The following is a 25,151-nucleotide window of genomic DNA, read 5'->3' on the forward strand; positions in this document are numbered from 1 at the left end:
AAACCAGCAGCATCTGCCACAGGTCACTCTGATCACAGCTTCCTAGCCTACTCTGATTTCTGGAGAGCAAATCTCCTCCCTGTTCTTCTTTTTCAGACTTTCTCTGTCAATTCTTAAGAAAGAAAAAGAAAGAGGAGGAGGAAATTTGTTAGTATTCTAGCTGGAATGAAATTAAACTTATACAGTAATTAGAAAACTGACACTTTTATGAATTTGTATCTTTCTATCCAAGAACATGACATGTCTTTTCATTTGTTCAAATCTTGTTATATATCTTTTAATAAGGTTTTTTGCTTTTTTATTTATAGGTTTTATACCTTTCTTGTTAAGTGCATTCTGAAGTATTTCATAGTTTTGGTTGCTATAAATGTAATTTTATCTCCAATTTTGTTTGTAGGTATTCATTTTGAGAGTAGGAAAAAAGATTGACTATCTGCTCCAATCTTTTCGGCAGGGAGCGCTCCTGCTGAGAACTAGACGAAGCACTGAGGGGCTGCTGCGCCGGGCAGGCCCGCGGTGGCTACGGTCCCAGAAGGGGGAGCTAACAGTCTGCAGCTGCTGTTTATATCTTCATCTAAAGTTTTCTTTAAAAAAATAAGTTTTCTTTTTATGTTTATCTTCTATGCAGTCACCTTGCTCAATTCTCTTACCAATTCTAATAGTTTTAAATAGCCTGTTATATTGACAGGGCATACAATCTTGACAGTAAAAAGTTTTAACCCCTTTTCTTGAATTTATAGCAGGTATTTTATTTTCTTATCTTAATGCTCTTGCTAAACATGGGTGGAATGCTTGATTCATGGAAGGAGTTGCTGATATGTGGACAGAGGAATCAAAAAGTTCACGTACCTGCCAAGCTCTATGTCTACCCTTGTGTTAATCCTCACATGCTATGAGGGAGGCATTGCTGTTGCCATTTACAGATGAGGAAAGGACACTCAGAAAGGCTAGGTGACTTGTTCATGTCTCCCGGTGGGGTGGTGGGGTGGGAGCAGCTGGGGAATGAGGAGCCCCGGGCAGAGCTGCCACCACCTCCCCTTCCCTCCACCATCCTGCACTGAGTTCTGACAGGAGTTGTCAGCTCTCCTAAGGGAACCAGCTGCTGAGGCCACAGAGCTGGCGTTATGTGTGAATCTGCAGGGAGTGGCTTTAACACTCATTCGTCTGTTCACTCATTCATTCATTATCTCCATGGACATTCCTGGAGCGCTGAGACCCTAGTCTGTGCCAGGCCCTGCCCGGAGCACTGGGAACACAGGGATGATGAGGTCCAGCAGCTACATAATTAGCGCTGGCTCTAGGGCAGCAAGTGGAAGCACTTTCCAGGCAGAGGGAAGGGCACACACTGAGGCCTCCAGGGCCACAAAAGCGAGGTTTAAGTAGAGAACAGAAGGGGCTCAGGACAAGACTGAGGGCCTCAGGTATCTGACACAAGACTGTTGTATCAGTCCTCTTCCCCCCCAAACCTCTCACTCATGGTCTGCCCAGTTGCCAGACGCTGGCTTGGTTCTGGGAGAAACTTGCTCAGTGTTCCCTCCACGACATACTGAGCCGAGCAGGACTTGGTGACAATAGAGGGGGCTCCATGCAGCCTGGGCACCGTGGAGGGGTTTCCACCTGCTACGGATCTGCACTGTTGGTGAACCTGGGAGACACTGCCGAATTCTACGCAGAAATATCTGACAACCTGAGGCCAAGTCTCCCTCTCCTGGGCATCAGTGGGAAACAGTTACGTTTGCCATGCCAGTATGTGTGTTAACAGCTCTCTTGGTTTTAGGCAGGATTTTTTAGTCAATTAAAAAAAAAATATTTTCTGTACTAAAAGTTAAAGAACACACCCTTAGCAATTCAGCACTCATTCTAATACAATTCAAGCACTTGTCAGTTTCACCCTGAAATGAAGGAAGTGCCTGAAGGGCCTGATACCCTCCATACGTCTAACCCTGTGATCTGGTACATCTTACGCTTAATAACAAACCATCTAGGAAAAGAGAAACCTCAATATTCAGATCAAGATAAGACAATCTCTTATAATGTGAGAAAGAAACTGTTGAAGCAGAAACCAAAACCAGAAAAATGCAAGTAGGAAAAGCAAAAGCAAACTTAAAACTATAAGGGCAACAAAAGAAAGATTCATACAGCTCTCCAGGGCACATGTGAAGAGTCTAGACCAAGTGTCTGGAGAAATGTTGAAAGGCCTGACAGCTTCCCATGGAGGAGAAAACATGGGTAAAACTTGGAATCAGCAGGTGGGCACAGTGTTTATGACCAAAGAAGAGAAGCCAAGAGGAAACTGACTGATGTTGAAAAGTCGAGTGTGCAATTAAATATCCAAGATGGAGAGAAAAATCAATGCTACATCAACATTACTGGAAAAAAACCCTCAAAAAAGCCCACATGACAGATCACCTTAAAAGTCTTAGACTGAGCAAACCTGGACTGAAATAGTGCAGATCAAAATCTTCAGGGGAGAGGAAACAAAGTGACTAAACTTTGTCAAGAGAAGGAAATAGAGTCTCTTGAGAAATTATCTGTCTATTACTTGGAGTAAGAAGCAAATGATAAGATGAAGATGTGAATGAAGAGTTGAAGACCTTTAGAGAACAAGACAAAGACCCTGGAGAAAAGCTAAAAGCACAGTTACAAGAAGAGCTAAAAAGCATCTTCTCAAAACCAAATTATTTCTCTTGAACTAAAAGGTCATGATCATTCAACAAGGGCACAGAAGGCTGAGAGACACCTCCTCATCTCAAGACAGGAGATTGTAGACATAAGACAAAGAACAATAGAAACAGTGATTAAATTTGACCTTCTAGAAATGGATCCTTATGCACTTGATGATCCAGTTGGAGGATTCTTTTTCAGGGACTACTTGTGTCTTCCCCTTACTCATCTCTGAGTACAGAATGCCGTTTCCTCTTCTGTCTCAATGCCCCTCGCTCCAGGCCCTCTACTTGGCTGTCAGGTTCTCCTCCTCCATTTCCAAATCTAGTGTTTCCAACAAATTCAAATGGGAGATTCATGGCAAGAAGTCTCCCTCCTCCCTGTGTTAGTCAGTGCTCTCCAGGGAGACAGAACAAATGTATATAGAAAGAGAGTTATCTGAGGAATTGGTTTATGCAATTGTGGGAGCTGGCAGGTCTGAAATCTGCAGGGCAGGCCAGAAGGCGGAAATTCTCAGGCAGAGACTGAGGCTGCAGTCCCCACACTATATAGTCTTCTTCAGAGAAATCTCAGTTTTGCTCTTAAGACCCTTCAATTAATAGAATGATTATCGAGGGTAATCTCCTTTATTTAAAGTCAACTGATTGTAGAGGTTGACCCCATCTGCAAAGAACCTCCCCAGCAAGACTCAGATTAGCATTTGATTAAATAACTAGATCACATAGCCCCGCCAGGCTGGCATATAAAACTAACTTCTCCAGATCCGGGAAGCTGGGATACACGCCTCCAAGCTGGCTTTCCCCCAGGGATTGCTGTCCTCCTTATCCCCGCCCTTCATAAGGGCCCTCACAGGCTGCGTTCTCCCTGCGCACATGCATCCCGAGATGTCGATGTCACCTTCAGGATTCACGGAGCCTCCACACGGCCCTTCTGCTCCAGCTCCTGAAACACTGCAAGGATCTTACACCACTTCATTTATTTTCTTCTTCAAAATTATTTTTGAATTATCTACATTTTTTAGCTTAAAAACCTTTTTATAGCGTAACATGAAAAAATATACAATCCAACTAAAAAAGAGACAAAAGATTAAAATAAACATTTCCAAAGGTATACAACTGGCTACCAAGCACATGAAAAGATGCTCAACATTATTGGTCATTAGGGAACTTAAAATTCAAAACCACGATAAGGTAATTTTCACCTAATAGGAGGGCTATAATAAAAAAGACAGATAATTATGAGGACTGCAGAAAAATTGGAACACTCAGGGTTTGCTAGTGGGAATGTAAAATGATATAGCCACTTCAGAAAATAGTTTGATGGTTTCTCAGAATGTTAAACATACAGTTACCATATGACCCAGAAATATCACAACCAAAGGAAATGAAAATATATGTCCACACATAAAAAAAGTCTCTTCAATAAATGGTGCTGGGAAAATTGGACTAGTACATGCAAAAAAAAAAAAAAAAAAAGAAAAAGAAAAAGAAAAGAAAAGAAAAGAAAGAAAGAAAGAAAACAAACCACCAACTTACACCATACACAAGAAAAAACTCAAAATGGATAAAAGACTTAAATGTAAGTCTCAAAAGCATAAAAATCTCAGGCAAAAACATAGGCAATAAAACCTTGGACATTGCTTGTAGCAATATTTTTTCCCTGATGTATCTCCTAGGGCAAGAGAAACAGGAAAAAATAAACAAATGGGACTACATCAAACTAAAAACTTCTGCATAGCAAAAGAAACCATCCACAAAATGAAAAAGGAATCCCACCATATAGGAGAGCCTATTTGCCAATGATACATCTGAAAAGGGGTTAATTTCCAAAATATATAAAGAACTGATACAACTAAATACCAGGAAGACAAACAACACAATTAAAAAGTGTGAAAGGACCTGAATGGACACTTCTCCAAAGAGGACATATGGATGGCCAAAAGACACATGAGAAGATGCTTGATGTCATTAATCATCAGAGAGATGCAAATTAAAAGCACAACGAGGTATCACCTCACACCTGCCAGAATGACTACCGTTCATAAATCAACAAACAAGGGCTGGTGAGGATGTGGAGAAAAGGGAACACCAGTTCACTGCTGGTGGGAATGCGGACCGGTGCCGCCACTGTGGAAAACAGTATGGCGTTTCCTCAAAAAAACTAAAAATGGAGCCCTAGCTGGTGTGGTTTGGTGGGACGTTGCCCTGCAACGGAAGGTAGCTGGTTTGTTTCCTGGTCAGGGCACATGCCTGGGTTGCAGGTTCAGTCCCCAGCTGCTGTACATAGGATGTTTCTCTCCCTTTCTTTATCCCTCCCTTCTCTGTTCTCCTTCTAAAAAACAAAACAAAACAAAACACTGAAAATAGAACAGCCATTTGACCCAGCAATCCTACTTCTGGCAATATATCCTAAGGATCCCGAAACACCAATCAGAAAGAATATATGCACCCCTATGTTCATAGCAGCATTATTTACCATAGCCAATATCTAGAAACAGCCCAAGTGCCCATCAGGAGATGAATGGATAAAAAAGCAGTGGTACATTTACACAATAGAACACTATGCAGCTGTAAAAAAGAAGGAACTCTTACCCTTCGTGACAGCATCGATGGACTCAGAGATTATTATGCTAGGTGAAATAAGCAAATCAGAGAAAAACAAATACCATGTGATCTCATATGTGGAATCTAGTGAACAAAATAAACTGACAAAATAAAACAGAGGCATGGGTACATGGAACAGACTGCCGGATCTCAGAGGGGAGAGGGAGGTGGGGGACTGGAAGAGACCAGCCAAAGAATGTATATAGCATATATGCATAGCCCATGGACACAGACAACAAACGTGGTGAAGTCGGGGCGGGGGGCTAGGTGGAGGAGGGCAAAGTTGGGGGAATGGAGGGCGTCTGTAATAGTGTTGGCAATGTTAAAAATGTTCTATGTACCACAGTGAAGAGAAACAAGAAAGTTACCATTGGCTTGTTGGTCTCAATAAATTTTAGTTGATCTAAAGGATGTCTCTCAAAGGCAGGGCTGCTGGAGCTGGGATTCCCGCTATGCTCTCAGCGTCCCTTACTTGTCAGTCACTCTCCCTCCACCAGGCTACGCAGCCTTGGAAATTAAAAACCATCTCAATAGCAAGCATCAGGTTTCAGGAGTGTGTGAACTCTCATAAATTATATGCAAAATATGATGTGTGTGCACTTTTTTCCTGGCCAGAGCCTACACCCTTTATTAGCATCTCAAAGAGGGTCCTTAACCCACATTTTAGAGACTTAGGCCAGGTCGGGCTGCAGTTAGATTCTGTAGCAGCATCTGTAGTTTAAGTATGCAAAGTGTCCTTTGGCCCCTTGTTCTTGTCATAGCGCCCCCTCTTTGGGAGAATGATGAGGGGGTCTTCCCCTTAAATTCCACACTGCTGCTGGAGAATCTTCCCTTTTCATCTGGTTGCTAAATGCAGAAAATGTAATCTAGAGCTGTGTGCACGGTTCTCCACCTCACACCTCTATGAAGAAGCCGAAGGGCGCTCTTAGGAGACGGGGAGGAAGCGCTCGAGTGGGGGTCTCGATCCAGATTCCCCGAGGCCAGCTCCACTCTTCCCTTCCTCCCTCTCTCCGTTCCTTCCTTCCGTCCTTCTGTCCTCCAGCTGTAGGGGAGGAGATTTTAGCTTGGAGAAGGGAGAATGGTCCAGGGACAGAAAGGAACCAGGGTGGAGAACAGCGCGGTTCGGGAGAGCTGGTAACGGGGGCTGCACGGAGGGGATTTACCCAGGGACTAATAGGATCAGCCAACGGGAATCCTCCAGCAAGGCACGCACTGCATGAAGGGCCGAAGCGCCGGGGTGGCTCGAGGTCAGGATTACCGAACCCCAGGAGCGAGAGAAGGAAGCTTAAAGGGCCAGGCTGTGCAACCAAGACAGGGGTGATGGCACTGTCCTGACCCGCTGAGAAAGAAAAGGCAGCCCTGCCCACCCTACCCCCACCCTCCCCTGATCTAGGGGGGAGCACCGGTCCCGGGAATTTCAGCGATGCCAGGCCCAGGCCGCCTCCGAATCGCGGATGACTTGTTTGTTACCCAGCGAGCTGGAAGTCTGAAGCCAAGGAAGTCAGTCAGGGAGGTTGGGGAAGGGACTGAGGAGAGATGACTTTCCCTGCCCCTCTTCCTCGCCTCCCCCTCCGGGTCCCACTTGGTAGCACCTTCCTGATCCCCTAATCTCTAAGGCGCTCAGGGAAATGCCCCCCTGCAGAAGGCCTCTGGGAAGTGCAGCCCTGGCGGCCCAGGAACCATGAGCCCTGCAGCCCCGGTAAGGAAGAAGTCTCTGGGATAGGAGGAAGGGTTTACGGCCGGGTGGGTGCCCTTGTCAAATAGGGGGTTGGACCAGGAGCCTTTCAAGGCCTTGACAGGACCTGCTCTCTGAATGACATCCTGGTTTTGCTCGTAGGTGGGGGTTTGTGGCTGAGCTATTCAAGGAAACGATCCTGGAAGGGCAGACTGAGGTGGTAGATAGAGACACGGCCTTCTTTCTCCAGCTGGGTTCCCTTCAACCCATTTTTGACTGTCCTAGAGGTGCCTTTCCAATCCACAAATCCGACCACCTAACTCCTCATCTGGAAACTCCAACCCCAAGCTCCAGTCACTACTCATAATATTCAAGCTCTTGAGCCTATCATCCGAAGCCTTCCTGTTATGTCCTAGCGACCCCTGCAGCTTCATCACCTGCCACTCCCATGCCTCCCCCACCCCTGCACTCTACTTTCCAAACACAGTGAAATTCTGCACACTCTTTTGAACTTCCTTGATCAGTGTGCATATGAGTCCCTTAGGTTTCCTACTCATCCTTCAAGACCCTTTTTTGCCTCCTCTGGGAAGCCTTCCTGAACCTCTTGGGCAAAGTCGGACTCTTTCCTACTGCAAAATCATACCCTACGCTGTAATTGTGTGTTCATGCTGTCTCCCCCACCAGACTGGAAGCTGGGGAAGGAAGAGGGAGGGCCTTGTGGGATGCTTCTTTGTGCCCTGCCTACCTCCCAGTGTAGTGCCAGGTACAAACTGAGTATTGAGAAAACATGGTAAAACTGGGAACCTGGGAACCTTACTTTTTTTCTAGAAAATTAGTTCAAGATTCTTAGAAAAAAGTATTTCATGATAAATTAATGAACAAATGTCATAACCGCAAAGTAAAATCGCAGGTGCGGCCTCTCACCTGTGCTGGGTCAGGACAGGTGTACCACCACCCAGGGGCGGTTGCGTTCTGCCTGGTTCTAGAGCTGCAGACTACAAGTCCCAGAAGGCCTTATGACAGCGCATCTCTCCACGCCCCGCCCCCTCCCTAGGGGTGAGGCGGGGCAGGAGGGCGGGGCCCAGGAGCTACGAGTCCCAGGAGCAGTCTGGGGAGTGAAGTGCCCCGAGCGCTCTGGGGCGCGCTAAGCGCAGGCGTAGCGGATTGGGTGGCAGCAGCATCAAGTAGCGGCCGTTTTTGGCAGCAGCATCCTGCAACAGGTGTGTAGACAGGTGGGTGCATCAAGGGGAGGCTGGAGAGGGAGTCTGCCCCTGGCCCTCTTGTCTTACCTGTGTCAGGGCTTGGACAAGGGAGGGAGCGCCAGGAGAAGCGGGGACAAGGCCGGGCCTTTCAGCCCAGGTGTGCCAGCCCTTGCTACGCAGCAAGTGGGGGAGGGGCAGAGGCACCCGCTCCCAGGTAAGTCGCACTCAGGAACAGAGTGCACCTCGATTCCAATCCAAGCTCCATCACATACATAGACAAGTCAATGTATCTATCACTCAGTTTGTGCATCTGTAAAATAGTAAATAGTCTACCCATCTAACAAGAGTTACAGTGGGGACATGGTAAGGTGGTGCAGTATGTGCAGTGGTTCCCAAACTTTGCTGCGCATTGAATCAGCTGGGGATCTTTAAAAACTAACAATGCTTCGTTCCCACCCCCAGCCATTCTGATTTAGTTCTTAATAGAGTATGAGCTTGGTACTGGGAGATTTAAAAGCTCCTACTGGTATAATGGGTAGAAGCTAGGACTGCTGGGTGTGAACTCTGGCTGCATTGCTTGCTAATTAAGTGGATCTGCACAAGCGACTGGACTTATCCAGTTTCTTGGGAGTGGCAAGATTGTTGTGAGGCTTTGATGCGATAATAGACAAAAATGCTGGGAGGTGTACCTGGCATAGTGCTCAGTCAATGGTAGCTGCCGTTGAACCATTATTTTTGCATTTTATTTACAGCTCAGGTGGGGTTCAAATGTGAGGGTTTTTTTTTCTTATGATGAAAGTCCCTCATTTATTGCCATAATTCTAATATTCTGTGCTACCAGCATATCAGAAATCCAGGGTTTCTAACATTTTTTGAGTTCCTTACGCCAGCCTCTACCTGCCTCACAGACACACTTCTACAGATCTAGGATGAGAGGCCAGGAATAAGGGACTTGGACAAGGTTATGTAACTGAGATTGGAATCGAGGCTCCTGACCCCACCCCCACCCCAGCACAGTGGTGGCTGCCCTGCTGACCCCACGGGACAGTGCTGCCATTATCTTCCTGGAGCAGAGAATGGGGAGGAGGTAGCAGGCTTGCCTTGTTTGTTTACTTACACTCCCGTAAACATTTCTTCAGTGGCTCTCCTGGGGAGGATGGGCTGGGGGCTTCTCTCCCCAGAGCTGCTCTGAAAGTGCTGATGAGGCCTGTGTATCCTGTGGCTCCTCTGGCAGGTCCCGTCTGACTCCATCCTGGAAGCTCCTTTTGAAGAAATGGCCCTGGTGAGGGGCGGCTGGCTGTGGAGACAGAGTGAGTGGCCCTGGGCCAAGCCCGTGTCTGACCTGTACCTTGTCCAGGGAAGGAGCAAGGAAAGAGGCTGGTTGGGCCTGTTGCAGGGACCCCTTCTTCCCAGAAACCAGGCCCTCTCCCCTCCTCTGTCCATGCTCTTCCCTATGCCTGGCATGTCCTTCCTATTCCTGACTGCTCGGTAAACGTCTACTTTTCTTCAAGACCCGGCTCAGACGTCCCCTTCTGTGAGGAGCCTTCTCTGACTTTTCCTCTAGCCCCCACCCCAGCCCCTGATTGCTTCTGTGATCCCCAACATCTCATCCATACTCCTGTTATGGGTCTCACCATCTCCCTCCCCATGCAGGCCCCAGGCTGTGAGCCCTTCAAGTCTGGCGCTGGGTTAGATCCTCTGTGGGTCTACACCACCCCAGCCTAGGGCTGGCCATATAACAAGGCTCAGAACAAAAGGAAAAATGCCTCTGTGCTTTAGAATCCATAAGGCTCTAGGAAGCTTTCTTATGTCTTTGCCCTTTCTGTCAAGATTTCTAGTCCCAAAATATCTGAAGCTAGGGCTCAGCTTCCAGACCCACACTCTGACCAGAGTCATGATTGTAATGAGAGCTCTTCTGGGCTAGGAACCCCCTACCCCCTCCATAACCTATTCTCAGCAAACACTGAGCCCAGGTCCAGCTGGGGACGCCCCCCGTCTGGTGGAAGAGGCAGATACTACATAAATATCACGGCCACACAAGTCAGAAATAAGAGCTAAGATGAGGCTCAGGGTAGGGAGAGGTCTTTGCCCTTGAAAGACCTGGGGCTTGGCCTTGGAAGCCCTCAGGGGAAGAAGCAGGCCATCCGTTTACCATTCTAAACATTTAGGGAGCCCCTACTATGTGTTAGGCCCAATGGGAGGCAATGGGCGAGCAAGACAGAAAGAGGACCTGCTGTCATTTCAGGGGATAGACAATGACAGGTGATTACAACACTGAGGACCTGGGGGAAGGGGACTCTGGGGGCCCATCTAGGGCTCCTGCACCCTCCTCACCCAGCAGACTCTGCAATCAGTGTGCCTGGCGGGTCTGGAATATCTCATAGGTTCTATTCTTCGACGCTGGAAACGAAACTGGTTCGCCCTGTGGATGGATGGAACTCTGGGCTACTACCACGACGAGACTGCTCAGGACGAGGAGGACCGAGTGCTTATCCGCTTCAATGTTCGCAACATAAAGATTGGCCAAGAGTGCCACGGTGAGAAGCCCTTGCCCCTCTCGCAATGTGACTGGGCATGCCCTCCCATCACGTCTGTCCAAGAACACTTGCATTGGAAGGCTCTTTGCGACTTTCAGAGGACTTTTACCGACACTGCTTCTAGGCCTCTATCAACTCCCATTCATGGGTATGAATTAAGAAATCAGATCCTTACTGAGTTCCTACCCTGTGCTGGGCCCCAGCTGTATACTGGGCTCACAGAGGTGAGTCAGTCCCAGTTCCTGTCCTCTAGGTACTAGGAGCTGGGTAAAGATGAAGGGAAATAAAGGAGGCTCAGAGAAGTTAAGTGACTGGCCCAGAATCACACAGCAAATCTCAACAAGACTTAGGCCACAGTTATGACAGGATTACTGAGAGCTAGGCGTACCAAGCTAGAGAAGAAGGCAATGTGAAAGCATCGAGAGGCTCTAAAGAGTAGAACACAATCCTAAAGAAAGTGTGCAGGATCCGAGGAGGTTGGCAATGGCCAATAAACAGAACCCAGAGAAGTCAGTTCCTAGTCTTGTTCCTGGTTTACTGGGGGGTCCTGGAGACTGCGCCCCCTGGAAACCCTGTGTCTGCCTTTAGATGTGCAGCCGCCAGAGGGCCGGAGCCGAGATGGCCTGCTGATTGTGAGTCTACGGGAGGGCGGGCGCCTGCACCTGTGTGCGGAGACCCAGGATGACGCCATGTGAGTTGCTCCCAGGAGAGGATGGGATGGTATCTTGGGGGATGGGATCAGAAGCCTCCTCATTGGGCCTTTTGGTTCCCTGAGGTTAGGAAAAGGGGCCAGAGAGATCAGTCGGTTTGGTAGAGGCTGAAAGAGTGCATTTGATGGCTCATAGTGGTTGGTAAGGTACCCAGTAAACTCCTCACATGGCCTGCGGTGAACTCAGGACTGTTGGGGGAGGATTGTGCACACCTGCCTCAAGTGTGTGGCCCCTGATCACTCAGAGTCGGGTATTTAGCAGCCTCTACTTAGAGGTGATACAAAGGAACGGAGCCCTGTGTTATCCTCAAAGGACCCTCTTCTGAGGTGTTCTGAGAAGGTGGGGAGTTGGTCTGAGGGGTAGACCCTGACCTGCCTACCAGAGGCAGCCTGCCTTATCACGGGAGCACCGCAGGGTCAGACTCGGATCCATGCTGAGGGACTGGGTGTATCCTCCTCAGGCGCCGGCTGCTCACTCACATTCTTTCCCTTCCTACCCTCTGGCAGAGAGGGTTGGTTGGCCTTTGCATTGTAGGAGAGTGATTGAGAGGGGGTGTGTGGGAGCGGGGTGGGGGGAAAGCTGAGCTCTGCGTAGACGAAGCACAGAGCCGCCTTGTCCATCCAGACAGGTGCCATGGCAACCAACAAAAGCCCGATTGTCCTGTGTCTGCTGGGCCTTTCCAGGGCTCTGGGGTCAGAGTGTTGGGAGACTGCAGGTTTTGGATGAGGGGGGTGCTGCTGCTAGAGAACCAGCCCAGGCCTGTCCAAATCTGAAGGGCAAAGAGACCCCCCAGGCCCAGCTGTCTATTGTCTAGGTGGGGAAACCGGATCTCCCCTCGGGGGTAAAAAAACATGAACTAAATGAATTTCGAGGTTCCAGGTCAACTGAGGGCTGCATCCATGTGACAGGAGTAGGGGAAGGGGTCACTTTTGTATACTAAAGAGATCTCCCCCTTCTCAAGAGAGTGGGACTGGAGGCTGTGTGAGGGAATTAAATCTAAATTGTAGGGACCCATCTTCCAAACTCCCCCTCATGGTCTGGTGGGGTTTGCTTTGCAGAGCGTGGAAGACGGCACTGCTGGAGGCGAATTCCACCCCGGTGAGCCCCCATTCCCTCCCTCGCCCCCTCCCACCCCTACCTGCCATGGAATCATGGGTGACTCAGACTCGGTCTCCATCTGCCAGGAGTTCTCAGTTTCCTATATGTGAATAAATAGGCATGTGCAGACTCAGGTGCCCTGAGTCCCAAGTAGAAAAGGATAGATGACAGCCCACTGGTGTTCAGAGGAGGAAGAGGGAGGCCTCCAGGACGGGGATGGCATGGGAGCTGGGGGAAAGGAACTGTCTTTTATCGAGCAACTATTATATGCCGGGTGTGGTACAGGTGTAGTTCTAACTATTCCTCACGATAGTCCTGTGAGGTTGTGATTATTGTTTCCTCTCTGCAAATGATAAGACTGAGCTTCATTCATGCACACAACAAATATTTACTGACTTTCTACTATATGCCAGGCATTGTGCCAAGGGCCAGGGATCAGAGGTGAACTAAGGACATATGGTCCCTGCCCTCCTGGACTCAGCCTGATGGGAAGCCAGACGTGAAGCAACAAATTAGTTTTTTATTCCATTGCAATGGGGGTAACTGCTCTGACAGACAGGCAGTGTGTATTCAGTGTGTGTCCACCTCGATGGCTGGATTCACAGATGGAAGTTCAGACAAGGCTTAAAGTGAGACCCGTAGGATCGACAAATAGACTGGGTAAAAGAGGCGGGGTGGGGTGAATGGCACAGTTTTCCAGGCAGAGGAAACTGCATGTGCAAAGGCCCTGAGGGGGGTTAAGTCTTTGGCAAACTGAGCAAAATGAAGGCTCTGGGGGCTGGAGCTCAGGGAGTGAGAGGGCAGTTGCGGGGGGGCTGGCAGGGCCAGGTGTCTCAGGCTGTGTGAAGGATGCTGGTTTCTCTTAAGAGTACAAGGAAGGCATGGAAAGTTTTTAAGCAGAGGGATGGCATGAATGAGTCAGACCAGATCTGTATTTTTGAATGTTTTTATTGTTTTTTTAGAAAGAGAGGAAAGGAGAGGGGGTGGGGTGGGGGGCAGAGAGAGAGAGAGAGGGAGGGAGAGAGCATGGATTTGTTGTTCCACCCATCCTTGCAGTCGTTGCTTAATTCTTGCATGTGACTTGACCAAGGATCAAACCCACAACCTTGGCATATTGGGATGACGCTCTTACCAACTGAGCTACCTGGCCAGGGCTCAGATTTGTATTTTTAAAAAGATAGTTTGGCTGGTAGGTAGGAAATGGATTACGGAGGGTGAAAGTGGATGCTGGGACAGTGTCCAGGTGACTGGCTGGAGGTCTGGATTAAGGCCTTGCTGGCGGAGGCAAGCTGACGAGGATAAGACATGTTTAGGAGGTAGCGTCAACAGAGCTCAGTCACTAATGGAGGTGTGGGTTTGAGGAGCTGCCCAAAGCCCCCAGCTCAAGGTGACCTTGACCCCATCTGCCTGTCCCCAGATTCCATGCTTGCTCCTTCTGTCTATGGCACAGTGGAGCCCTACTCATCTACAGAGAAAGTCCTCTGAGGAGAAGCAGGAAAAACTGGGATGCTTTAAAAAACCCCCTCAGGCATCCATCTGAGGGCTGGGCATGGTGATGAGCCCCTAACTCGGTTATATCACTTAATCTTCCAACAACTCTGGTGGGGGATTGATGTTTTCAGTCCCATTTTACAGATAAGGAACCTGAGGTTCAGAGGGGAAGGGATTTATCCGAAGTCTCATAGTTTTAAGTCATTGAAGAAGCCTGTATTGGAACCTAGGTCAGTGTGAGATTTTGAAGGAAACTGCATGAGCAGAGGCAGGGAGGTGACATGTGCGTGTATGTGTGTGTGTGCACAGGTGTGTGTCAGGGCCAGGAGCCTGGCCTGGCTACAGGTCATATGTGGGAGGAAAGAAATGGGAAAGATGACCCCTGAGGAGCTACGTCACAGAGGACCTGAGCTTTATCCCGAGGCTTGTGGGGAACAGTAAAGGTCATCAAGCAGGAAGGGCTGTGGTCAGACTTTGGGGAGCAGACTCGGGCTTCTGGGTGGAGCCTGGAGTAGAGGAAGCTAAGAGGAGGCTGGGGCAGTGGTCAGCAGGGTGGAGAGACCCTTGGGTGGGCCACACTGGCTCTGAGCTCCAAATTCCCCTTATGCAGGGCCAATCAGCCCCGCCCAGGAGAGGCGGGATAAAAGGAGGTGAGGGCTGACCGTTCTGCACTCTGTGACTCTATGAAGCGGCCTTGTCCCTTCTCTTCCTGTCCGCCTTCCTGCTGCTCTGCCTACCACACCTCTCTGCTCTGACCCTCTGCTCCAGCTCCTGCTGCTCTACACGCACACCCTCTGCTCCCAGGGCTCGCTCCCGCGGGGTGATTTTGTGCCTGTGTCTGTACCGGTGCCTGCCTGTCTCTGAGTGTTCATGCCTGAGTGGTCAAGCCTCTGACGTGCCCCTGTGCTGGAGGGACCTGTGCTTTGCGTCTTCGCATCCTGCAGGTTTACACCCGACTCTGGGTGGAGGCTCTAGGAGGAGCCCCTGACCCCAGCTGCTCCAGGGAACACAGGGCTGGGCTCAGCCAGGGGCAGGGCTCGGGGTTCAGTGAAGGGGGCGGGTGGCTGGGAGGGCAGATCAGAGCTGTGCTGTCCTCCCTGGAGACTGGGAGCCTCAGCAGCCTGAAACAGGTGAAGGTGGGCTAATTCTGGAGGCGTGCTACTGATCCTTCTTCTCTGAGTAACTTGGGCAAAATCACCACCTGCTGTGAGCCCCATTACCATGGGCTGAGGAGGAAGGAGACAGCCCCAGTCCCTGCCCAGCTGGCTCTGGTAGGGCCTGTTAAGAACTCTTGAGTCCCTCCAGACGTAGAGGGCCTCTGACACCTCCCTCCCTCCACCTTCTTGGGTTTCTGTGGCTTGAGCAGGCCCCAGCTGGAGCCACCGTCCCTCCCAGAAGCCGCCGGGTTTGCCCCAAGGTCAGGTGTGTGATCCGCACGTGGAACCCCTGTAAGTTTGAGAGGCGAATCTGGGTAAGTGCTGACTTAGCCCTCCCGGCCTCCATCCTGGTCACCGGGATGTGCCTCCAAAATTGGGCCTGGTCACATCCCTTCCCTGCTCACAAACATTCCATGGCTCCCCATCACCCGGGGGACATGGCAACCCTGCCCTCAGGATCTGGCCTGGGCCCGCCACAGGCCCCTCATCCCCTGTGTTCCACCTGCTTTGCTGTACCCTCTGTCCCAGCTGCTCTAGACCTCTTCCGTCTTTCCAGCCTTTACACATGCTGTTCTCTCAGCTGCAAAAACCCTTAGTTTCCATACTCACCTGACGAACTGACGTTTATCCTCGAAGACCCACCTCAAAGGCTGCCACCGCCTCAGGGAGGACTTTCCAGATGCCAGGCAAGGTCCCTGTCTCCCACTGCACTAATACTTAGTACTGTCTTCATTCTGCCCAGTTTCTAATCTGTTTATTTCTGTCTCTGTTCTCCCATGAGACCTGAAGCTTCCTTCAAGGCAAGGACCAGGTCTGATCAGCTCTGCCCCTGTGGAGCCTGGCACAGTCCTGGGCCTACCGAGGGAAGTCAATGACTACTTAGTGGCTGCGAGAGTCTATTTCAACCTTCCTTATTCCTGGTGCAGGAGTGTCAGGCACAAGTAGGCTTCAGGCAGTGTTCACTGAATGAGCAAACAGGTGAATGACTAAAGGGAGGAAGCAAGGAGTGAAAAACCTTTGTTATGGCGTCACTATTGCCTATTACTATCTAGTCCCTGTCTGTCTCCCTGCCTACCCCGCAGGGTTTCTGGAAAGCAACACTGTCTCTGGATTTGGGGATGAATCCTCTGTCTGTCCCCAGGGCTCAGCCTGGATGCAGTGGGCCCTTGCCTTAGAGAACCTGTGGTCTTATAGTCAACTGTGAGCTCCTTTTCTAGCACAATGGTGCTCAGTCTGGCTATGCATTAGAGTTGCTTAAGGACTTTAAAAAAAAATGCAAATGTTCAGATCCTACTTCTGGATGCTTTAATTTCATAGGTTTGGCTTTGGAAATCTGTGGTTTAAAAATTTCTCCTCGTGATTCTGATGTTCAAGAACCACTGTGCCCAGAAGTGCTAGGACCACCCAGTTGCTTAGACAAGGCTCTGCTGGGTTCTCACTGTGCCTTGCGCATGGATGGTGTAGGAAAGGCTGTACCTATTTACAGATGAGAGGACTGAAGCTCTGAGGGGCCATAACTTGACCAGGGTCCTTTGATTCCTCAGTAGCAGCACTGGGACTTCCAGCTCAGCATTGCAAGGCATCCCCCATGCCTGGACTATGATTCAAGTTTGTTTATAGTGAGGATTCCTAAAAACAGGATTTAAAAGGCTATAAACCTTTAAAATCTTGTAAGCACAGACAGCTTTTCTGAGGGAAGGGATGTATTTGCATGTGACCTCTTGAGTCCCATGATCCTGTCCCCACTCACAAAATGGGCTGGGCCTGTGGAGAGGGAGAGGACTAGGAATCAAGTCTTTTGGTTCTGTTCCTGAGGTCTCTGGAGGATCCCCTGCCCCGTTGCCAGGTGACCCACATGATTTTACCTCTGAGCCTCCCAAATCTGGAAGGTTGAAGCAGGTGCCCCACAGGGACATGAGGTGGTGTTTTCCATTCTCTTCTGCGCAGCTACTATGGCTCGCCCTACGCAGGGAGGCCACGGGCTCCCTGTGCAGCTGCAGAGGCATGCACTCTGGACCTCAGCTTCCCTACCAGTGAAACTGGGGATCAGTGCTTAGGTCTCTCTTGCTCCTTCTAGGCTTGGAGCTCAGATCCCAGCCACCCCCACCAGAAACGCCTATCGGATCACCCTTGCGGAAGGAGCACAGTGAGGGAAGTCACTTGAGACAGGGCTTTGTTTGTCTGAACATCCTGCATTGCTCTGGACTGGTCATTGTCCCTAATTTGAAACTGGACTTAGAGTTGGGTGACCTTTGTTCCAGTCTGGCCCTGTATTTGATTTACTTGAGATAAATTCAATGTATTAGGTACCATGTTCCAATCAGGCCTGGTCAGACCCAGTTCCTGTCCTTGGTCATGATGATGATGGGGGCGTCTCCAAGTCTGATGAGAGAGATGCTCTCCCTGGGATACACCCAATGACACTGCAGGGGGAGGTACTCTGCTATGATGAGGAAAGTTAAGAGCAAAGGGTGCCCAGATGGGACCCCAACAGAACCCGAGGGTCAGGGAGAGTAATACTTGGAGTTGATGCTGAGAGACAAGTTAGGCAGTTGAATAAAAAAAGGTGAGAAAGGTATCCCCATCAAAGGGAAATGGCATGGAGATTTGAAATTGCTAGGTGTGCTTGAGAATTCCCCTTTACAGCCAAACTTCTTGAAAGAGATGTCATGACATGTTGGTTCCATCCCTCATCTCTCAATTACTCTTCAACCCCTTGTAGTCTGGCTTCTTTCCCCAATCACTCCTCTGAAAAGTATTTTTCCACGGTCACCCACAGCTTCCAAGTTGCTAAAACCAATGGCTTCTTCTCTTGGCACTGGCCAAGAGGGTAGACAGAAAAGCATATTTACAAGGTAAAGTCATGAGACCCGGTGGCTATGATGTGGAAGATGAGTGTGTGAAGACAAGTGTGCCAACATGTCTTGATTTGAGTGCATGGTGGTGGCATTTAGAGAAAAGAATTTACAGAAGAGCAGGTTTGAGGGGATGGAAGGATGATGAAATCAGAGATGGGCGGAGTTTAAGATACCTGGACTTCAAAGGGGAGTTGGACCATTCAGGTGTGAAGCCCCGTGAGAAAGAGACATAGGGTGGAAGGGGGCTGAGAAGGGGGTAGGAGAGAGGGGAAAGCTGCCCCTCTCCACGTGTGCTCCCCTGTAGGTAAAATGAAGGGCTTGCATTAGGAGCTTCCATTTAATTTAGCATATATTTATTGTTATCAATTAGACCCTGCTGGTGACACACATGAATCAGAGTCCTTGCCTACAGGTAGTTCACATTTTGGGTGCTGGCAGGAAAGGATAGGAGTAAGAGGCATAAGTATAGCTCATGGAGAACTCAGGAAGAAAGGGTTGTTCCTGAGCCCTGAAGGGCTTCCTGGAGTGGGTGGATTTTGAGTTGTCTTTGAGAGGTTAGTAGAAATCCCATAGGGACGGAAGGGGGCAGGGAGTGCATTCCTTTCTCCCAGAGAGAACACTGACCAATCTTTGAGCCTCCCTCTCCAGCTCTGTGGCAATGTGGAGATAGTAATGCCCACTGTAAGGAGTAGAGGAGGTAACAATGTAAACAACTCCCTCAGGACCTGGTACATGGTGGATGCTCTGTAACACTTTAGTTACTTCCTTTCCCTACTGGATCAACCCCCTTCCTTCCTTTTATTTCCTTGGCCTGGGGCTTGGCCAGGTCCCCCTCTCCGTGACTAGGAGAGTAATCCATTGGGTTTCTCCAAATGGGGAGCCATTGGAGAGCTGCTAGCAAACACTAGACTATCTAAGAAAAAAGTTGGAAGCCATGGAGATTCTTTTTTTAAGTATGGTTTTATTATTTCTATTGGAGCGGGCATTTCAAAGTTGTGAGACTTATTTATCATATTTTCAAACCCTGCCTGAGAATCGAAATATTTTTCATAATGTATACGATGTTATTTGTTATGTACAGACCCCTCCCTGGCCATATTGCTGTTCGCCTTGGAGAATTTTTTATTACGGGAGGACTAGGTAGGAGGCCAGGACAGGAAAATGGCATCTCTGGGAGCCGTTTATGGCGGCTGAGCTTTAGAGGACAAGGACCATGGACCTGGTGGGTAGGCAGGGCTTTTCTTCAAGAGGTTGCTGGTGCCTGGGGACCCATTTATAAATTTGGGGAAGCATATCCATGGGCCCAGAGGGGCATAGGCTGGATGTAGTGGGTAGGGGACCAAACCCGGGACAGGGAGTTTCCAGGCAGCTAACTCGGCAGGGCTCCCCAGGTGCGTGTCTACAGCCCGTACCAGGACTACTACGAGATGGTGCACCCCAACGCACACGAGGCCACTTATGTTCGCAGCTACTATGGCCCGCCCTACGCAGGTAAGTTTCTAGCCAGTTCTGCCCCTGCCTCGATCCATCAGGCCCCTCCCTTTTAGTGACCACATATCTTCCCAGGCAGGATCCCTCATGAGGTTCTCCCCATTCGAATAGCTCTTGGACCAGAGCCTCTCCCCATTCCAGAGCTGACCTCACCTCTCCGTGCCTCCTCGTTACGTGTTCCTGATCTGGTGGTGACCCCCGGTGGCTAATGTGGGAACAGCTGCCGCCTTTCCACCCTAGCCCACGGTCCCAGAACGTCCCTGGCAGATTCAAGTCCGGGAAGCCATGGGGACGGGGCGCTCTTCCTTCCCGCGTTAAGGCCTCAGTTTCTCCGACTGGGGAACAGGATAATGGGCTCAGCGCTCTACCTTGGGTTGGGATGGAGTCTATCAGAAGAGGAGCGAAGATTGCTCTGCTCCCTCCTTTGAATTCCCCGGCTCTCACCAGCGTTCTCCGCAGGCCCCGGTGTAACGCACGTGGTAGTGCGCGAGGATCCCTGCTACAGCGCGGGCGCCCCTCTGGCCATGGGCATGCTCGCGGGGGCCGCCACCGGCGCAGCGCTGGGCTCGCTCATGTGGTCACCCTGCTGGTTCTGAGCCAGGCCTGAGACTCAGCGTGTGGACCCGGCGCATAGAACAACTGACCTCCTTTAAACCTCCATGACCCCACCCTCCACCCCAAGCCCTGCCCAACTTTTGCCTCTTCTCTGTTAGCCATTCAGAGCTTGGATCATACCCTTCCACTCCCCCCGACCCCGGCCCCCCCGCATCAGAAGTAGTTATCATCCCAGGCACAAACGTTTACTCAAAATCCTTTTATCTACTGCCAGACACCCCAGAAACCCGTTAGAGGCACATATGGGTATGTTTTCCTCAAACGCACCAGGATACAGAAAACAACTCATGGGGCTTCAAGTTCCCCAAGGTGCTGGAGACACAGGAGTCAGGTTCTTCCAACAGGTGGCCCCAGGCTTGTTGGGAAAAACAGGAGTAAACACTTGACAAGGCAGCGTTATCAGTCTTTTTGACAGCATGAGGGCAGAGTGAGGAAGGCAGGCTAGCAAGAAGAGGCAAGAGTGCAGAGTCCTCTGTAACCATCATGGCATATCAAAGAAATTAGAGGGGCATTTAATTGGGCTGGGGCAGGGGCAGGGGCAGGGGTCAGATCATTATGCTCCTCCAGGTTAAGAAGGTTGGCTGAGCAAAGAAGTAGATATGAGCTTTTGGGCAGGGAGCTTTTATAATGAATATATAGCCTGTTTTGTTAAGACATACCCAAACCCCAAACACTGCATTTAGCCCCATCCTTCCCACTACCAGCTTACTGGGTCCCATTCCTTCAGTGCTCAGAAAGCACCTCTTTCCCATGTCAGGGTGCCTGGGGCAGCAATTGAGCTGAACCAAGGGTCCCCTTGCTTGGAGGAGGGTGGCGGGGCAGGAGAGATGTTTGGGGCTTCCACCACAGGTCTGTGTCTCCCTCAGGAAATATATTTCTGCTCCCCAGATGCTTGGCCCTGTGCCCATAACTGCAGCTGTCACCATCTAAGGCTTTGCATCTCTTCCTTCACTCAGGGGAAGAGGGCAGTGTTCATTTCTGGGGCCTGATCCACCTTTGTCTCAGCCCAGGAGGCTTCCCATGTGCCTCCCTGCAGGTAGCCCAGGAGTCTCCCCATTTGGTCCCTTTCCAGGCTCCTCCCCCAGCCCATCCGTTACCACAGAAATGCTAACATCCCTACCCAGTAGCTAGAGTAGCCTGCTAAAGTTCCCCTGTATATAGGGGCTCCAGTGGCCCTGCTGCGGAGACTAATAAAGGTGTGGTTGGCTTTACCCCGGACTCTGGCTTTGTTTCTTCTCTGGGCCCTCTCCCCCTAGGCTATCCCCATGACTCAGCTCCTGCTACTGTGTTTTCTGACATAATGAGAAGTGTTGATTCCGAGGTGAGATAGAAATGGTGACAGCATGTTAGCTGAGCATTTTGGGGCAAATCACTTAATCTTTCTGAATCTTGCTTTCCCCCACCCATAAGGTAGCAGGTTGATGTTGGCCACCCCTGAGGGCTCAAGAGACAGGCTGTTATCAGGGTCTCTGTCACTTGAGCTAATGGGTGAGCCTGCCATCTGAGAGTTCTGTGGTCTTGGGGTCTTTCCCAGCACGTTCCTGTTCTTCTACAGTTGAGTGAGTTGGTCTCAGAGACCAGGTGGTCAGGGAAGGAAACACAAACTATCTTGCTAGTGATCTGGGAAAGATGGTCTAAAACAACAGGGCTTTGAGCAGGGATGGGGTGGTGTCCAAAAGGAAATTTAGGTATTTGCCTCAGCCATATTTCAGAGACACCAACTTAAGAGGGGGACATGAACAAACAGCAATGATTCATTGAGGCAAGAGGGGAACATGGTGCTTCTGAGGAGCAAGTAGCCGACTCTGCTAAGGGAACTGGGGAAAGCTTTGGGAAGAGGAAATGGAAACCTTGTAGGATGAGTAGGAGTTTGCCAAGCAGTAAGGGAGGGAAAGCTTTCCACACAGAACATGGGAGAAATGGCATGAGCAAAGGCCTTAGAACACTTTGTTCTCAAGAGCATTATGAAGTTCAGAAAAGTCTGATGCACAGAAGGTTATATGGTGACAAGGGGTGATGAATGGGGCCAGGTTATAAAGAACCTCTCACAGCTGGGTTAAGGGCTTTTTCCTTTGTGCCTCTACAATTTCAGGGCTACCATTTGCCATGGTCCCCTGATGACACTATGGTTCTTTTAACTTGCCCCACTGAAGAGGGCAAGATGGATGCAGATGAATGTTCCAAATGCAGTTGTTTGCTTCAAAATCTCTCCACTAATAATACTGCAGCATAAATTTTTAATCTTCCAGCTGTCCGGCAGACAGTAACAAAATTACCCACACACACACTTGGAAAGAAACATTTAACACAGTCTAATCTGGAGGTGCCCCATGGAACACATCTGGCTCACACATTTGCTTGGTCAGCACAGTGTTTTTACCAAGTTCTAAATTAAAATCTGGTACCACTACATACCCACCGAAATGGCTAAAGTCGAAAAAGACAACATTAATAAATGATATGGAGCTGGAGATCTCATGTGTAAATTGGTGTAACTGCATTGGACACTAGTCAGTACAACCAAACATAGGCACACCTGATAACACGTCAATTCTACTCCTAGCTGCACCCAACAGAAATGTGTATATATGTTCACACAAAAAAGGTATGAAAGTGTCATAGAGACACTGGAAAAACTCAAATTCTAGAATGGGTCCATTGACATATCCCATTCACAAAATGGATACTATTCAAAGAGAATTAATTAGCCATAAGTATAAGCAGAATTATGGGTAAAGCAAGAAAATAAAGAAAGGGGTGAGGGGAAGGTGGGACAACCGAGTCATACTGAGGCAAGGTTCCTGTACCTTATGTAAAGTAGTACAATATTAACTTAAGAATATGCTGGTAAGTCAAAGATGCATAGTGGATTCCCCAATACAACCACTGAAAACAATGCAAAGGGATTAAGCTTAAAAAGTCAATAGGGGAATTTAAAAACAGATGTGACAAATAGAACACAAACACCAAACTGGCAGACATAAATCCAAGCATATTAATAATTATATTAGATAAAAGTGGGTGAAAAAAACAAATGAAGAGACAGAAATTGTCAGGATGAATGAACAAACAAGACCCAACTATATGCTGTGTACAAAAGACATTCTCTAAAATAAAAAAAAAAAGGAAGACTTCCAGCCAGGACAGAGGCATAGGTAGATACACTTTGCCTCCTTGCACAACCAAAAGGACAACAAACTTAAACACAAAAAAATTACCAGAACGGCCAGAAAATCGAACTGTAAGGAAACCCAACAACCAAGGAGCTAAAAAAACATTCATCCAGACCGGTAGGAGGGGTAGAGACAGGCAACCGGGGCAGAGAGGCCACCCGGCAAGGTAGTGGCTGTGGACCAGGTGGGCAAGTTGGTGGCTGGAGGACCAGGCGGGCAAGGCGGTGGCTGGAAGACTGGGCTGTCCCACATTTGTGTGCAGATAAACCAGGAGCAACAGCTGGGGAGTGAGACAGACCACGCAACCCAGGGTTCCAGTTCAGGAAAAGAAAGCCTCAAAACCTCTGGAGGTAAAAGCCTGCAGAGGTTGTGGCGGCAGGAGAAACTCCCAGCCTCACAGGGCAGTCTGTATACACATCCACCCACCCAGGAATAAGCACCAGAAGGGCCCAATTTGCTCATGGGTAGCGGGGAAGTGACTGAAAGCCAGTCGAGAGCTGAGCAAGAGGCACTGTTCCCTCTCAGACCCCTCCCTCACACAGTGTGCCACAACACAGTGACCTGGGTTGCCCCACCCTAGAGAATAACTAAGGCTCTGTCCCTTCCAATGTAACAGGTCATTGAGATAAAGAAATATGGCTCAAATGAAAGAACAGATCAAAGCTCAAAAAATGGAATTAACCAATGAACCACAGAGCCAACCTATTAGATGCCCAGTTCAACACTGGTAATCTGGATGCTCACTAAATTGGTTGAGTATGGTTGCAAAATGGATGAAAAAGTGAAGGCCACGCAAAGTGAAGTAAATAAAAATATACAGGGAACCAACTGTGAAGGGAAGGAAACCAGGACACAAATCAATGATTGGGAGCAGAAGGAAGAGATAAATATTCAACCATGACAGAATGAAGAAACAAGAATTCAAAAAAGTGAGGAGGGGCTTAGGAACCTCTGGGACAACTTTAAACATTCCAACATCCAAATCATAAGGGTGCCAGAAGCAGAAGAGAAAGAGCAAGAAACTGAAATTTTATTTGCAAAAATAATGAAGGAGAACTTCCCCAATCTGGCCAAGGAAATAGACTTCCAGGAGATCCAGGAAGATCAGAGAGTCCCGAAGAAGCTGGACCCAAGGAAGCACACACCAAGGCACATCATAATTACATTCTCCAAGATTAAAGATAAGGAGAGAATCTTCAAAGCAGCAAGAAAGAAGGAGCCAGTTACCTACAAAGGAGTTCCCATAAGACTATCAGCTGATTTCTCAAAAGAAACCTTGCAGGCAAGAAGTATTCAAAGTCATGAAAGACAGGGACCTACACCCAAGATTACTCTATCCAGCAAAGCTATCATTTAGAATGAAGGGCAGATACAGTGCTTCCCAGACAAGGTCAAGTTAAAGGATTTCATCATCACCAAGCTCATATCATATGAAGTGTTAAAGGGACTTATCTAAGAAAAAGATCAAACACTATGAACAGTAAAATGACAACAAATTCACAACTATCATCAACTGAACCTAAAAAACAAAAACAAACAACTAGAACAGGAACAGAATCATAGAAATGGAGATGAGAGGGGAGAGGGACGGGTAGAATGGGGAAACAGGTACAGGGTATCAGCAGCATAAATGGTAGGTACAAAATAGGGGGAGATTAAGAATAGTATAGGAAATGGAGAAGCCAAAGAATTTATATGTACAACCCATGGACATGAACTAAGGCAGGGGGTATTGCTGGGGGTGACAGGTGGTGGAGGGTGGAGGGAAATAAAGGGGAGAAAAAAATGGGACAAATGTAATAGCATAATCTATAAAATATATATTAAAAAAATTGAAAAAAATACCCTGAAAACAATTTTAAAGAGGACTCACAGTA

The 25,151-nt window shown here is 48.9% G+C and overlaps 1 protein-coding gene across 4 annotated transcripts; it reads left to right on the top strand.

Annotated features, from left to right (window-relative positions):
* Nucleotides 1–8,040: 8,040 nt before the first annotated feature.
* On the top strand, nt 8,041–21,302 carry PLEKHB1 (pleckstrin homology domain containing B1). Of its 4 annotated transcripts, none has more exons than XM_054576250.1 (8): nt 8,041–8,174; nt 9,379–9,454; nt 10,529–10,681; nt 11,270–11,372; nt 12,450–12,489; nt 15,347–15,451; nt 19,387–19,486; nt 19,946–21,302. In XM_054576250.1, the coding sequence occupies exons 2-8, from the start codon at nt 9,418–9,420 to the stop codon at nt 20,080–20,082; spliced, it is 675 nt and encodes a 224-aa protein (XP_054432225.1). In that variant the 5' UTR covers nt 8,041–8,174; nt 9,379–9,417; the 3' UTR covers nt 20,083–21,302. The 4 variants fall into 4 exon arrangements, with proteins under 4 accessions (XP_054432225.1, XP_054432224.1, XP_054432226.1 ...); XM_054576249.1 differs by having other exon boundaries at nt 8,041–8,162; XM_054576251.1 differs by lacking the exon at nt 15,347–15,451 and having other exon boundaries at nt 8,041–8,162.
* The last annotated feature ends 3,849 nt before the right edge of the window (nt 21,303–25,151 follow it).

Source organism: Pteronotus mesoamericanus, unplaced genomic scaffold, assembly GCF_021234165.1.
Source record: "Pteronotus mesoamericanus isolate MK-2021 breed Mesoamerican mustached bat unplaced genomic scaffold, CSHL_Meso_final contig_33, whole genome shotgun sequence".
NCBI classification, from domain to species: Eukaryota; Metazoa; Chordata; class Mammalia; order Chiroptera; family Mormoopidae; genus Pteronotus; species Pteronotus mesoamericanus.